The sequence below is a fragment of the Melitaea cinxia genome, chromosome 13 (assembly GCF_905220565.1).
Source record: "Melitaea cinxia chromosome 13, ilMelCinx1.1, whole genome shotgun sequence".
Lineage (NCBI taxonomy): Eukaryota > Metazoa > Arthropoda > Insecta > Lepidoptera > Nymphalidae > Melitaea > Melitaea cinxia.
This window is the reverse complement of record NC_059406.1, coordinates 3,243,252-3,255,515: the sequence shown is the minus strand read 5'-3', so window position 1 is coordinate 3,255,515 and position 12,264 is coordinate 3,243,252. Positions and strand designations below refer to the sequence as shown.

General features: G+C 33.4%; 1 protein-coding gene across 1 annotated transcript in view; it reads right to left on the bottom strand.

Moving 5' to 3' along the window:
* Nucleotides 1–12,264, bottom strand: part of LOC123658990 (SKI family transcriptional corepressor 2) — a 28,488-nt gene that overhangs the window by 13,934 nt on the left and 2,290 nt on the right. The window contains exons 3-7 of the mRNA XM_045594275.1: nucleotides 11,149–11,290; nucleotides 10,401–10,655; nucleotides 9,860–10,023; nucleotides 8,915–9,041; nucleotides 8,300–8,480 (exon numbers count right to left, since the gene is read on the bottom strand). Of these exons, the coding sequence (XP_045450231.1) occupies nucleotides 8,300–8,480; nucleotides 8,915–9,041; nucleotides 9,860–10,023; nucleotides 10,401–10,655; nucleotides 11,149–11,290 (869 nt within the window). The remainder of the gene's footprint in view (nucleotides 1–8,299; nucleotides 8,481–8,914; nucleotides 9,042–9,859; nucleotides 10,024–10,400; nucleotides 10,656–11,148; nucleotides 11,291–12,264) is intronic.

Sequence of the window (12,264 nt, the reverse complement as noted above, 5' to 3'; positions counted from 1 at the left end):
ATGTATACTCGTACAAAGACAGACGTCCATCATTAGTTTATTTGTATTGATTAAACTTATTATAAAATAATATAGAACAAACAATTCTTATCTAACGATAAGCTTAGTCTGTTTATTCAAAAATGACATTTTTAATAAATTATAAAAAATATATTTTTGTAAATTTTCGTGTTATAAAGCTTATCAATTAAGGAAGAAGGTTAGAAATTACCACCACCAAATTACGCCTTATAGGATTTGAAAAAGTATCAACTAATGAAGAATCAACAAACACGTAGTGAAGACTCCTGTAAGGTCCTTCAGTTTGTACAGTTATCCTTTAAGTGTTTTATGTTTTTATACAAACATAGGCGAGTTGCAATTTTGTTACGCATATATAGATAATAGAAACTAGCCCCTAGTATTATTTCATTGTGTGTTCATAAGTTTAGAATCGAATTATTTAACGAATGTCACTAGCGATGCTATCTATCAAATAAATACAAGGGCGACCCTTGAAAATGCCACACGGGAGCGATTACTGTTCCCGAACTTTGAGTAAAAATTGAAATAATTTCGTTCGAAAGTATATACTAATTACTGTAGTAGATATAATTTATGAACTGAACTGTTCATATGTTATTATTATTGATTATAGATGACTGATGATGTTACTGTTGTTATCCTTATTCAGTCTATACCTACTACCTGTAACTACGAGTATATCTTTAATAACACACGGTTGCCTGCTGCAAAGAGAAACAACTTAATGCTTGTGTTATAAATAGCAGTTGACTGGTGTAGACACATTCTTATATTTTGTGTACCTTAATATAACTTAAAACTAATAATAATAATAATAATAATACTCTTTATTGTACACCATTAGAAGAAACAACAAAAAAAACATAAAATGAAAGATGTACAAAAGCGGTCTTATAGCTGATAGAGTTATCTCTTCCAGACTAACTTTGGGTATAGGATAATAGGACACGAAATAGAAACTGCAGTTAGGAATTACTAAGTTTAAAATACTAATTTTAAATAATAAAAAATTCCATCTACCTAACGTCCTCCTTTGCGGTTAGGATCCTGTATCGCAGTTCCAAGAATACTAACGACCAAAGCACAAATACCGCGACACAACACACAACACATAACGAAAGCTAACTAACTGTATCTGAGGTAAGGCATAGATAACTAGTGGGGTACAGCAGGAAATATTCTGCTCAAAATCTAGAGTAGCCCGACTGGGGAAATACCAGTCCTTTATAGACGATCACAGCTAAATTATACTCCTTTCAAGAAGTGTTGTGATGTGACTAACAATCAGACCTGAAATAAATATTTGTATTTTTTTTTATGTCACTAGGTCGGCAAACAAGCGTACGGCTCACCTGATGGTAAGCGATTACCGTAACTTATAGACGCCTGCAACACCAGAAGCATCGCAAGCGCGTTGCCGATCCAATCCCCAATCCCCCCAGGAGCTCTGGTCACCTTACTCACCAACAGAAACACAATACTGCTTGAAAACAGTATTATTTTGCTGTGATCTTCTGTAAGGTCGAGATACTACCCCAGTCGGACTGCTCCATATTTTGAGCAGGAAATTCCTGCTGTGCCCTACCTCAGTTAATGTATAAATACAAATATCCACTCCGAGCGGAAATTGAACCCGCGACCGTCGGTATTTAAACGCAGCCGACACTGCACACACACTATTACACCAGAGCGGTCGCTATAAAGCAGATAAAACCGTAAGACTCAACTAGTATCCAAACATCGAACGTTTATTTACTTGTTTATATACAATGTTTATTTAAATAAAGGCGTTAGAGGCGATTGATTGACGTAACGTTAGTAATTAACGCGCCTCGGGACCCCAAGGGTAATCCCTTCAAAGGAAGGGTTGCCAGCGCATAATTGTTTAATCGTTAATAATCACTTGTTCAGTGTAAAGATTATTTTATAGATATTTAGTGGTGAATGTTAATTAAATGTTTTTTATTAAAAACCTTTTTAACGAAATATTTATAATATTTATTCGTTGTTATCATAAATACCTGATAGCGATCGTTACTTAAAGTAGGGAACATATCTGCCAACCCGCAAGGGAGTAGCGTGGTGGATTAAGCTCCAATACTTCTCATTCAGTAGTGGGATATTACAGGCTGAAGCGTATAATTACTGGTGACTATAGGCAACACATTTTTTATCACGCGTAATTTTTTAGCGCGAACTTGTGGAGACTTATGTCCAGCAGTGGACTGCAATAGGCTGAAATGATGATGATGATGATGAGGTATTTCATTCAACTAAATCGTATAATCCAAAACTCGAATCAACATTAAAATAATTTAATTACTTAGCATCAAACAATACCATTTGTGCTAACAGTTATAATCCTAAATCTGATTAAGCCAGATCTAGATTTCAATCAGCTTAGTGTTACGCCCTGAGCTCATAAAAGCGTACCTACATTGTTACATCAATATTCTCATAATATTATTGTTTCTATATTGTTCTTTTGTTTTAATTACGTTAAAACATTTTGTATATGCTGCAAATTTGTCTATCTACGAAGGTTATACTGTAGGTTAGGAATTATAAGGATTGATAGTTTTTTTTTTTTCTTCAAAATAACATGTAACGGTTGTGTTTCTTGCGGATTCTCCTCTGCAGAGTCTACATTCCGAATCAGTTGTCCCATCATATGAAATATGAAGACATTTTAAAGATTATTAATAACAATACTCTTTATTCTACACAACATCAATCATAACAATAACATATTGGAAATAAAGATCAATGTACAAAGGCTACGCTAGAAGAAGGATCTCTTTCAGACAACCTTTGGGCATATCGGACACGGCATATTGAAAGCGGTAGGGTAGGGTACAAAGAGAAGTGAGATACTATGCGTATCACCTAGGATGATATCAATTGTCGAGTAAAAACATAAACATACATATAAAACATAATACATATACACACATACATACATACATACATACTATATATGCTTGTGAAGCCTCCTTGAATAAGGAACATTTTACACATTACTTTAAGATATACGTCATATAGGGGAAAAACTATTCGTCAAGTAATACTTAACTGTATAAAATTATCAAAATACTTTGTTGTATGATTGTTCAATTTGATTTCCAATCTATACAAATATGTACACCTACAATCTGCTTACTGCGATTTTTTGGGTGTATTTTTTATTGTGCTTTTTTATTTGCTATTTTGTTTTACAATAAATAAATAAAAATGTACAGCTGTATCTGTGTTTGAAAAAGAATTTGTCCTTCCTCAAAAGTTGTAGGTATGCCCCAAGATTGGCGATAGATACTACACTACCAATAACTTTACCTGTACCTATTTTACTAACTATGATATCTATCTATAAATTAAAGTTTGTAATTTCTGATTTAATAAAAATTATTTTACAGAGTATTAAGATTTAGGAATGAATTCTTCTATACAGGACACCTTTTCAAATAAAGGCGCGTTCACAAACACGCTCGATCACTGCGACGAACTGTCGATTTTAACAAAATTAAAACCTTGAGTCGATTTGTAAACAAAACGTCGTTGTTCTAATAGATGTCGACGATAAGCAAAGTAAGGGTTTGTTCTGTAAATATTTTATAAGGGCAAGCGTCAATGGATTTTAATTTAATTATGTATATTATAGCATGCATTAGGTAAATTTAATTTGAATAAAACAAAAACGATGTTTCATAAATTACTTTTCTTATATAAGTTATAAGAATATGTGTTTGAGCGCATTTATTTTATTTGGATAGCTTACAGCTTATAAAAACTATATCTAATATCTACTAAATAGAAAATTAAAAAGCTAATAACAAACTACTACATATTGAAACCAATCATAACGAAAAAAAAAACAATTTTTGTCAGCCAGATCGATTTTGAAAATATTTTATTACATAAGAAAATCTGTTTATTTTATGGCTATCTGATGGGGACAATAACTCTGTAGTATCAATCGATCAGACATGTAACGAGACACAGGTGATACGATGTATATATATTTTAATTGTAACTGTTGAAAAAGAGATAGAGACAGAAAAAATAGATTTAAAGATAAAAAGAAGAAATTGGAAAAGCAAAATAATTTTGAAAAGAAATGAGAGAGATATTATATTCTACGACGCTATAAACATTTCATATGCAATTAAATAAATGTTAAATGTAATAAATGTGTTAAATGTAATGCGTCTTCGGTGCGACAAAGCCATTACTGCGGTCACCAACCTGCCTGCCCAGCGTGGTGACTATGGGCAAAACACATGAGTTCACGTTACTTTTGACATAAACTTGTGGAGGCCTATGTCCAGCAGTGGACTATTGAGGCTGTAATGATGAAATGTAATATAAGCTAAAATTTTCAACACAGTAGAAAGAGAAACATATCACTGAATTAAGAGTAATAAATTAGATGATGAATTAGATAATTTACTTACACTGGATCACTAAGTTAAGTGTTGCTTTTGTCCACTCAGACAATATGAAGCATGCTTTTTAGACTTGACAGCAGTAGAATAATAGTAGTTTATGCAACTGTCATATAATGAAGGGTATTAAAACACGAGTGTGAGTTTATGAAACGAGCGCAGCGAGTTTCATAATAGTAACGAGTGTTTTAATACCCGTGTTATATGCAGTTGCATACACTACTTTATCTTCACTAATGCAATTAATCAAACAACAAGAGTAAAAGCTGACAATAGTTTATTTATAATAATTGTTCAAATTTTGGATGGTACAATTCTGAAAGTTAATGTTAATTTTCATATAATTTTCCAGATTTTTCTGGCAAAATATAGTGAGTTAATTTTGTTGCCAATTCTAGAATATCCGGAGGCGTACAGATATCATCGTCGCTATCCATTTTTAACTTTTAATTTATTAAATTAAATTCACGCGTACGTGTATTGTCACAGTGATTTTGCCGCCATTAAAATCTAACCAATGAGAGCGCAGCTGCGCGCATGCGCGCGATGTTATAATGAGATTTTACGATATCGATGTGGATATTATACAATCATGTGAAATTGCTTAAATTGAGTGTTTTGTTGTCTGCGCTATAACAGTAGTAATTATAAGTCAAGTATTGGAAACATAAGTAGAATGTTACAACATTAGTGTAGATAAATAAGCTTTAACAGATTTTCATTCACAAATATAAAAGATAACTATAACTATAATAGCTTAAAAATCTTATAAATCAGCCTAATTTTTTTCTTCAAACATTTACAAAACTTTCAAGTGAACCAAACAGAACAGACATATTTTTAAGAGGTCTCTTGAATACAAACATTTCCAATCACAAAGACGAATCGACCTTAATCCTCAGAACGTACATTAAAGACAACACCGAAACAAGGGCGGTTTCACACCCCGGTCACGTCCTTAATAGATACTTTGTTAGACGATTCAATTGTCCCACTTGATGTCGGTATAAATCAGTGCCGTGTGCTCTGCGCCTTAGTCACGTTTTTGCAGTTTAAACGATCGAAATGTTTCTTTTTATCTCGCGGTGGGACAGATTTGTTATTGTGTTTAGACATTGCTTATTCCCGTGCTACTTTTAGTTGATAAAGAAACTACAGTGTAATTCATAACTAATTCTACTACTAGGTAGTCTGTAGTAAAATTAGAGCCAAGTGTAGATTTAAATAATTATAAGAATATGCAGAGTAGTAAAAGGAGTAGTTGTAGCTTGTAAGGAATTGATTTGCTCTTGTGTTTTCTTTGTGTCTAGTTGTTGTGCTGTTGTTGTTTTTAAGATCGTTGTAAATCAGAGACTCAAAATATTGTTAATAGATAATGTGCTGATACGGGAAGAAGGTACAGAATGAGTAATAAATTGAATATAATATTCAAAAACTATTAATTACTTAAAGTTTTCATAAACAAAACATTTAGAAGTACCTATATCAAATATGATTGCATACTAGATATTATTATACTAATTTTTTCTTCTCGAATTACCAAGATAATACATTGCAATACACAATGTATCGAGCAATGTCCTCAGGCGATAGTTAATTGAATAAGCATATGAATGACATACGGCGGCTCCCGGGACGAGGGTAGTTAATTACACGCCCCACAGACAGACAATGGCGGATTTGTTATTAATCACGATCATCTCTCTTGCAATTTATATAGCTGGTGAAAAAGTATTCCATCAAAATCTGCTTGATTTAAAAAATTATTACTTAAGTATTGCACTGTAGATCTCAAAAAAAAATCTAAATTTTTTTCTTAAAAAAGGAAGCAAAAGGACAAAATATCACAGAGTATTCTGATTAATTATAATTTGTTATTTAAATATTGCAAGGCTTAGTATAGAAAATCAAGAATTAATCAAAGTAAAAGAGTTAAAATAAAGTAAGAAATAAATGGATTTTAATACGCTGCTTCATTTTAATACTTAGGTAGGTATAACAAAACAGTCAAAAACCCTATTCGGTCAGACAATCCTGTAGGAACACCGCTATCTACATTTTTAAAGCTTAAATACATATAGCTGTAAGCTGCTGTATTATAGTTGTATAGTTTTTTTTTTTTTAATTTTGAAAATTAAAAAGACGTGGTATTTAGTTTTTTTTTCGAATTACGAATTGAGTCAACGTTGCTTCATTAAAAAGTGAAAAAATACATATTATTTTTCTCAAATATCTTAGGTATACTTTTGTCTTAAATACGAATTATGACAATAACACGATATAACACAAATAACATCTAACTAAACATTCACCCATTCGTTAAAAATAATAAAAATTATGAGACTGGTATGAAGACTTTTTATATCCATGACCTCTTTATTTGTGCAAATAACCGCCAAAAGCAATTGTCTATCTGAAATCGTATTTAGGTTACAACGTAAGCCATATGGCGGAGTATTTTTTTCTTTTCTTACAAACGAAAAAATTACACAATGGAACATTTTCAGATTGCGCAGGTATTTTTTTTCTCTCAGCAGTTCACATATTTACAAATTGTAAGATAAAACAAGAAAGAAATTCGTAGGTATTAAAATGTTATGTCATAATTATTTTTGTTGGATATATACCTACATTCACAAAGTCAAAAGCAACAAAGTCAAGAATACACTGCTCATTTGCAAATCCTAAGTATCGATTTATTTACAAATCAAAAGAAAACTGTACATAAGGAATCGTATTTAACGTTCATTAAGGAATCAGGAATTGTAAAAAGTTCCATTTTTATCGTACAAACAGTAAATCCCCAATTAATTGGTGCAGGGGAAACCGATCAGCGCTAAATTAAACATTTTCTCTTATTTAAAACCGAAATGAAGTCCATTTGAATTCGGCACGCCAGTAATTACAGAGTTTACGACGTGCAATGTTCGTGTACGCCGTTTCTACAAAATGGCGGCGCCTCTAGGGATGTGTCACTTTGAAACTTTAATGGCGAATGTTCTGAATCAAATTTGAATTAATCAGTTAATTTTTTATTCGTGATTACCTTAACAGGCTTAATATTTATACAATTTTTAAATTTTGCTACGTAATTACAAGTAACATAACTTTCAATTACGATTATTTCATCTTATAGATGTTTTAATTTCGAAATACTTTTTTATTGCCTCGGTTCAGTAATATTATAATTTATAAGTACTTATTTTTACTCATGAAAATTGTAAAACGCCACTAAGTAACTTAAAAAGAAGTCTAATCGCAGATTACGTCAGGGATGTGATTGGAAAAATTTTCCTCGAACTTTTTAAATTGGATCCAATTCGAGCTCCGTTTGGTTCGAATGTTGCCAGATAATACGATTGCTCCAGTACTTAGATATTAAATTGCATCTTTGAGAAACGTTTACGCGGTTTATAAGCATTCGAAATTAGATTGAAGACCGCGACAGTATTTAGCTTAGAATAAATAAATGAATTTTAAGACGAATTTTTGAACAATATACTTTTTAGCTATTTGATATTAGTTAATTATTAAAAAATTTAACACTTTTACAGTCTTAAATCTTGTTGTATAATCCATTAATGATAAAACTTTCAGTCTCATTTTTATAATTTAGGTACAGTGGCTTCACGGAGGACATCATATCGCCGTATTTAATTTTTCGAAATTAATATTTTTTTTTTAAATATATTTCATCCAAACCTTGTCTTGATAAAAACGAACAAAGGTAAAACAGAATAATTCAATTTGGCGCAGTCGTTCGAAAGTTATGCGCGTACGTACATTTCAGCAATTATTTTTAATGTGTAGGTAGGTACGTGTAATAAACTCACCATGTCCTTCGTCTGATCCTCTTCTGTGGTCTCAATGTCGACACTTTCATCACTATCTCTGTCACTTTTAGAGGAGTGGGCTGGCGATGAACGGAGGGGCGAGCGGGCGGGCGAGCGGAGTGGAGAGCGGAGCGGAGATCGCAGCGGAGACCGAGATTGTCTTGGTGATGTTGCTGGCGATCTACATGTACAGTGACTTCTTATTATTTTTGTACTATTTATTGAAAATAATAATTGTTAGTAAACAAAAAATAATCGACTTCAATTGCATCGACAAGGAATACATAGTCGAAATAAAAGTCATTTCAATACGTATTACTAGGGATAACTCAAAAAGTTGTAATCAGATCTCAATGAAATTTAAATGTGACCAAATGATAAACATCGACTTTCGATTAAATTAAAAATCATCAAAATCGGTACACCCAGTAAAAAGTTATGCGGTTTCCCTCAATTTCTCTAGGATCCCATCATCAGATCCTGGTTTTCTTATCATGGTACCAAACTAGGGATATCTCCTTTCCAACAAAACAACAAAGAATTATCAAAATAGGTTCATAAGCGACGGATTTATCCCCGAACCTACATATATATATATATCAATTTTCAAATTACCTGTTAGGTGATCTTGATGGTGAAACTACGGGCGAAATTTGTGGCGATTCGAGACGATGTGAGCGCACTGGACGGAAGGCACGGGGTTCCTCAATAGCTCCGACGCCACTTAAGGCAGTTAATGCGCCTACGATAACGTTATATGTCAATGTAGTCATAGATTTAGGTACAATCAGAAGCAGACTATCCTAGTTTTCGTCTAGCCTTGGAAAAAATGTAACAGGTACAGCTACACAGCTGTACAGTACAACAGGCTTATAGGAATGTTTTGCATTATACTTATTTTTATACGACTAGGTCGGCATACAAGCGTACGGCATACTTGATGGTAAACGGTTACTATTTATTTATTATTTATTTATTTATTTATTAATCAGTACGGATTTACCACTTACACTAATTAACATTTCAAATTAGTCACATTAATTAACATTCCAAAAAAAAAAAAATAACGTACAATAACAAGTTAGATTAATAAATTGATCATAATAATAAGCATAAAAACAAACCAAAGAAAAAACAGAAAAAATAAAATAAAATAAATAATAATAGTAGAATTAAGATTCAGTCGAAATTAAACAAATAATAAAAAGCAATAAAAAGATAAATTCCATGTCAGTTTATATAGATGTAATAAGAAAAAAAAAAGTAAAACTATGACGTTTAGAGTCCTGCAACACCAGAAGCATCGCAAGCGCTTTGCCGACCTTTTCCCCGACCTTCCCCAGGAGCTGTGGTCATCTTACTCACCACAGGAACACAACACTGCTTCAGAGCAGTATTATTTATCCATGATTTTCACGTTTTGATAATATCTTGATTTTCTAATTTATTTATAATTACAAATGTGTTACTTAAAACTAAAAGATGAATATTTTTTATAGTCTTACTGTGGTTTGTGTCGTAAAGTTTTTTGAGATTTTCTACAATTACTACAATACTTACCAGGTGACCACAAAGTTGGTTTCAGCCATGGCAAGGCGTATGGTAAGGGAAGCCTCGCTCCCCATACATAATCCGCCAGTCTTGGCACTGGCGTGTGTGCTGGCGGACTGGCGGCCGCGCGCTTGGCCTCAGGTTCCACTTCCGGCCTGCGAATTGGGACCCTTCTGAGGCACAATTTTAAACCGAACTTAATAAAGTGACTGTCTCTTAAATAAAAAAACATGTATTAACTCATGTGATATTTTGTAAATTTCACTGTGTGATTAGAGCAGTAAAGAATATAGCCACCCCCTCTCTTCTTGTGGGTGTCATAAGAGGCAACTAAGGGATAACTTAGTTCCACTACTAATTTCTACAAGAACTCTGAAAGCTTACTCCCTTCCTATGGAGATGATAATTCTCTGGATCATAATCTTCATACTCTTCTTCATCGACATATAATACCCGGCCTTCTTGTGACCCTATTTCTTAATAGCATACAACCCACCGGCTTATTCACTAATCTAAATGTCTAATGGCTAAAAAAAAGCATATCCCTCACCTAGCAGCAGACAGCATTCTTTTCCTAGTACCACCATTGAACATAGCTTTGACATCTTCCCAGGCGTGAACCACCTCAACGGGAGGACTTCCACTGAGCTTCATGTGTCGCCTCCATGAGTTGAAGTTTGCGGCGTCAGGTTGAACGTATTTATCGCCAGGTCCGACGCGGTGAGAATGAAATATGAATTTGTTTGGAGAGAAGAAAAGTCCGCAATACGCGCATTTGATGCACTTCGCTCGGGACGAGTTGTACCTAATAAAAAAAAAAGTATTTTGTACTTTTTGATTGAAATCACTACGGTTTATTTATACATAATACTAAATTTGTATTTTACGGATAATTTTAAGAAAAAGAGATAGCAAAATAATAGTGAAAGCTGAAATTCAACTTTCAGATTTTATATTATGATCTATTATTTAAGGCTTTAAATATGCAATACGATAATTATTTATTCGAAAAGAATTATGTATTATTAGGTAGGTATGGTATTAAAACACTTATATTATTTTTAAAAATAACACTAGGTACATCAAATACTACAGTAAGTGTATGATATACATTTATAACCGACTTTTAAGAAGGAAGATATTTCATTCTTAATCTCAAAACTGAAACTTAACAAACTACAACAAGATTACGCGATATTAAATTCATTCTAATAGTACTTTCATTACGATCGATGCATATTACAAAATTAAATACTATAGCGACGGCGTGAACATATTTTGACTTCTATAAATATTACCTGGCTGGTAAAAATGCACCTCGACAACCCCAAGCACACTCGTGGTGCACGGCAAATGCGAAATCGTCAGGTAGTCGCGGAGGAGCGTTGTCGCCTAGGAACGACTTGCAAAGACGCTCCGCTTCCCGACGGGTTATCATACCTAACACAAGTTTAAACAAATATAATATATCATTTGACATTTATTACAATACTAACGGGTTATTTCATTTGAAATATTTGTGGCTATTGGATGATAATAGATGATATTTTATATATACCGTTAGTTATATCGCCTAATTAAATGAAGTGGGTTTTATTTGATTTAATTTGAACGGACGGCATTCCCTCTATCATGGCTCAAATTATGTGTAAATTATTGTTTATTAAGATACTATAATATACATTTTTAAAATGTTGAAGGCGTAAATAAAAATGTATTTGTACACCTTTGACGAACCCTTTCTCGTTTTTTATACGACTATGTACCTATATGATTTCTTTTTGTATCTTTTATTGATATATTTATCAAAAAAAAAAAAAAACTGTAGCTATATCAGTCGGCTGTTACCTAAAACACAGGCACTAAACCTGCGCTCCATAGGAACAGACCATGGAGGACCGTGTGCTTATTTTAAAGATATTTATTTATAGTATAGACGCCGCGTTGGCGCAACGGTCACAGCCATGGATTGTACCTGTTGCGCTGGCGGTTACGGGTTCGATCCCCGCACATGACAAACATTTGTATTGGCCATATAGGTGTTTACCGTGGTCTGTGTGTTTGTGCAGTCCTTGTGGGTCTCCCCACCGTGCCTCGGAGAGCACGTTATGCCGTCGGTCTCGGTTGTTATCATGTACAGTTGATAGCGATCGTTACTCATAGTAGGGAATGTATCCACCAACCCGCATTGGAGCAGCGTAGTGGATTAAGCTCTGATACTTCTCCTACATGGGGAAGGCAGGCTGAAACGTATTTATAGTATAACATGCCTTAAATTTAAAGAACAACTTAATATAAGCGTTTACACTCGTACTGGGAAGTCTGGGAGTTGAGCGAATGTAATCCCCCGAGAACAGCTTTTACATGAGTACTCAAGATTAGGTATAGCGGAGCGAGATAAGTACGTTTTCTCG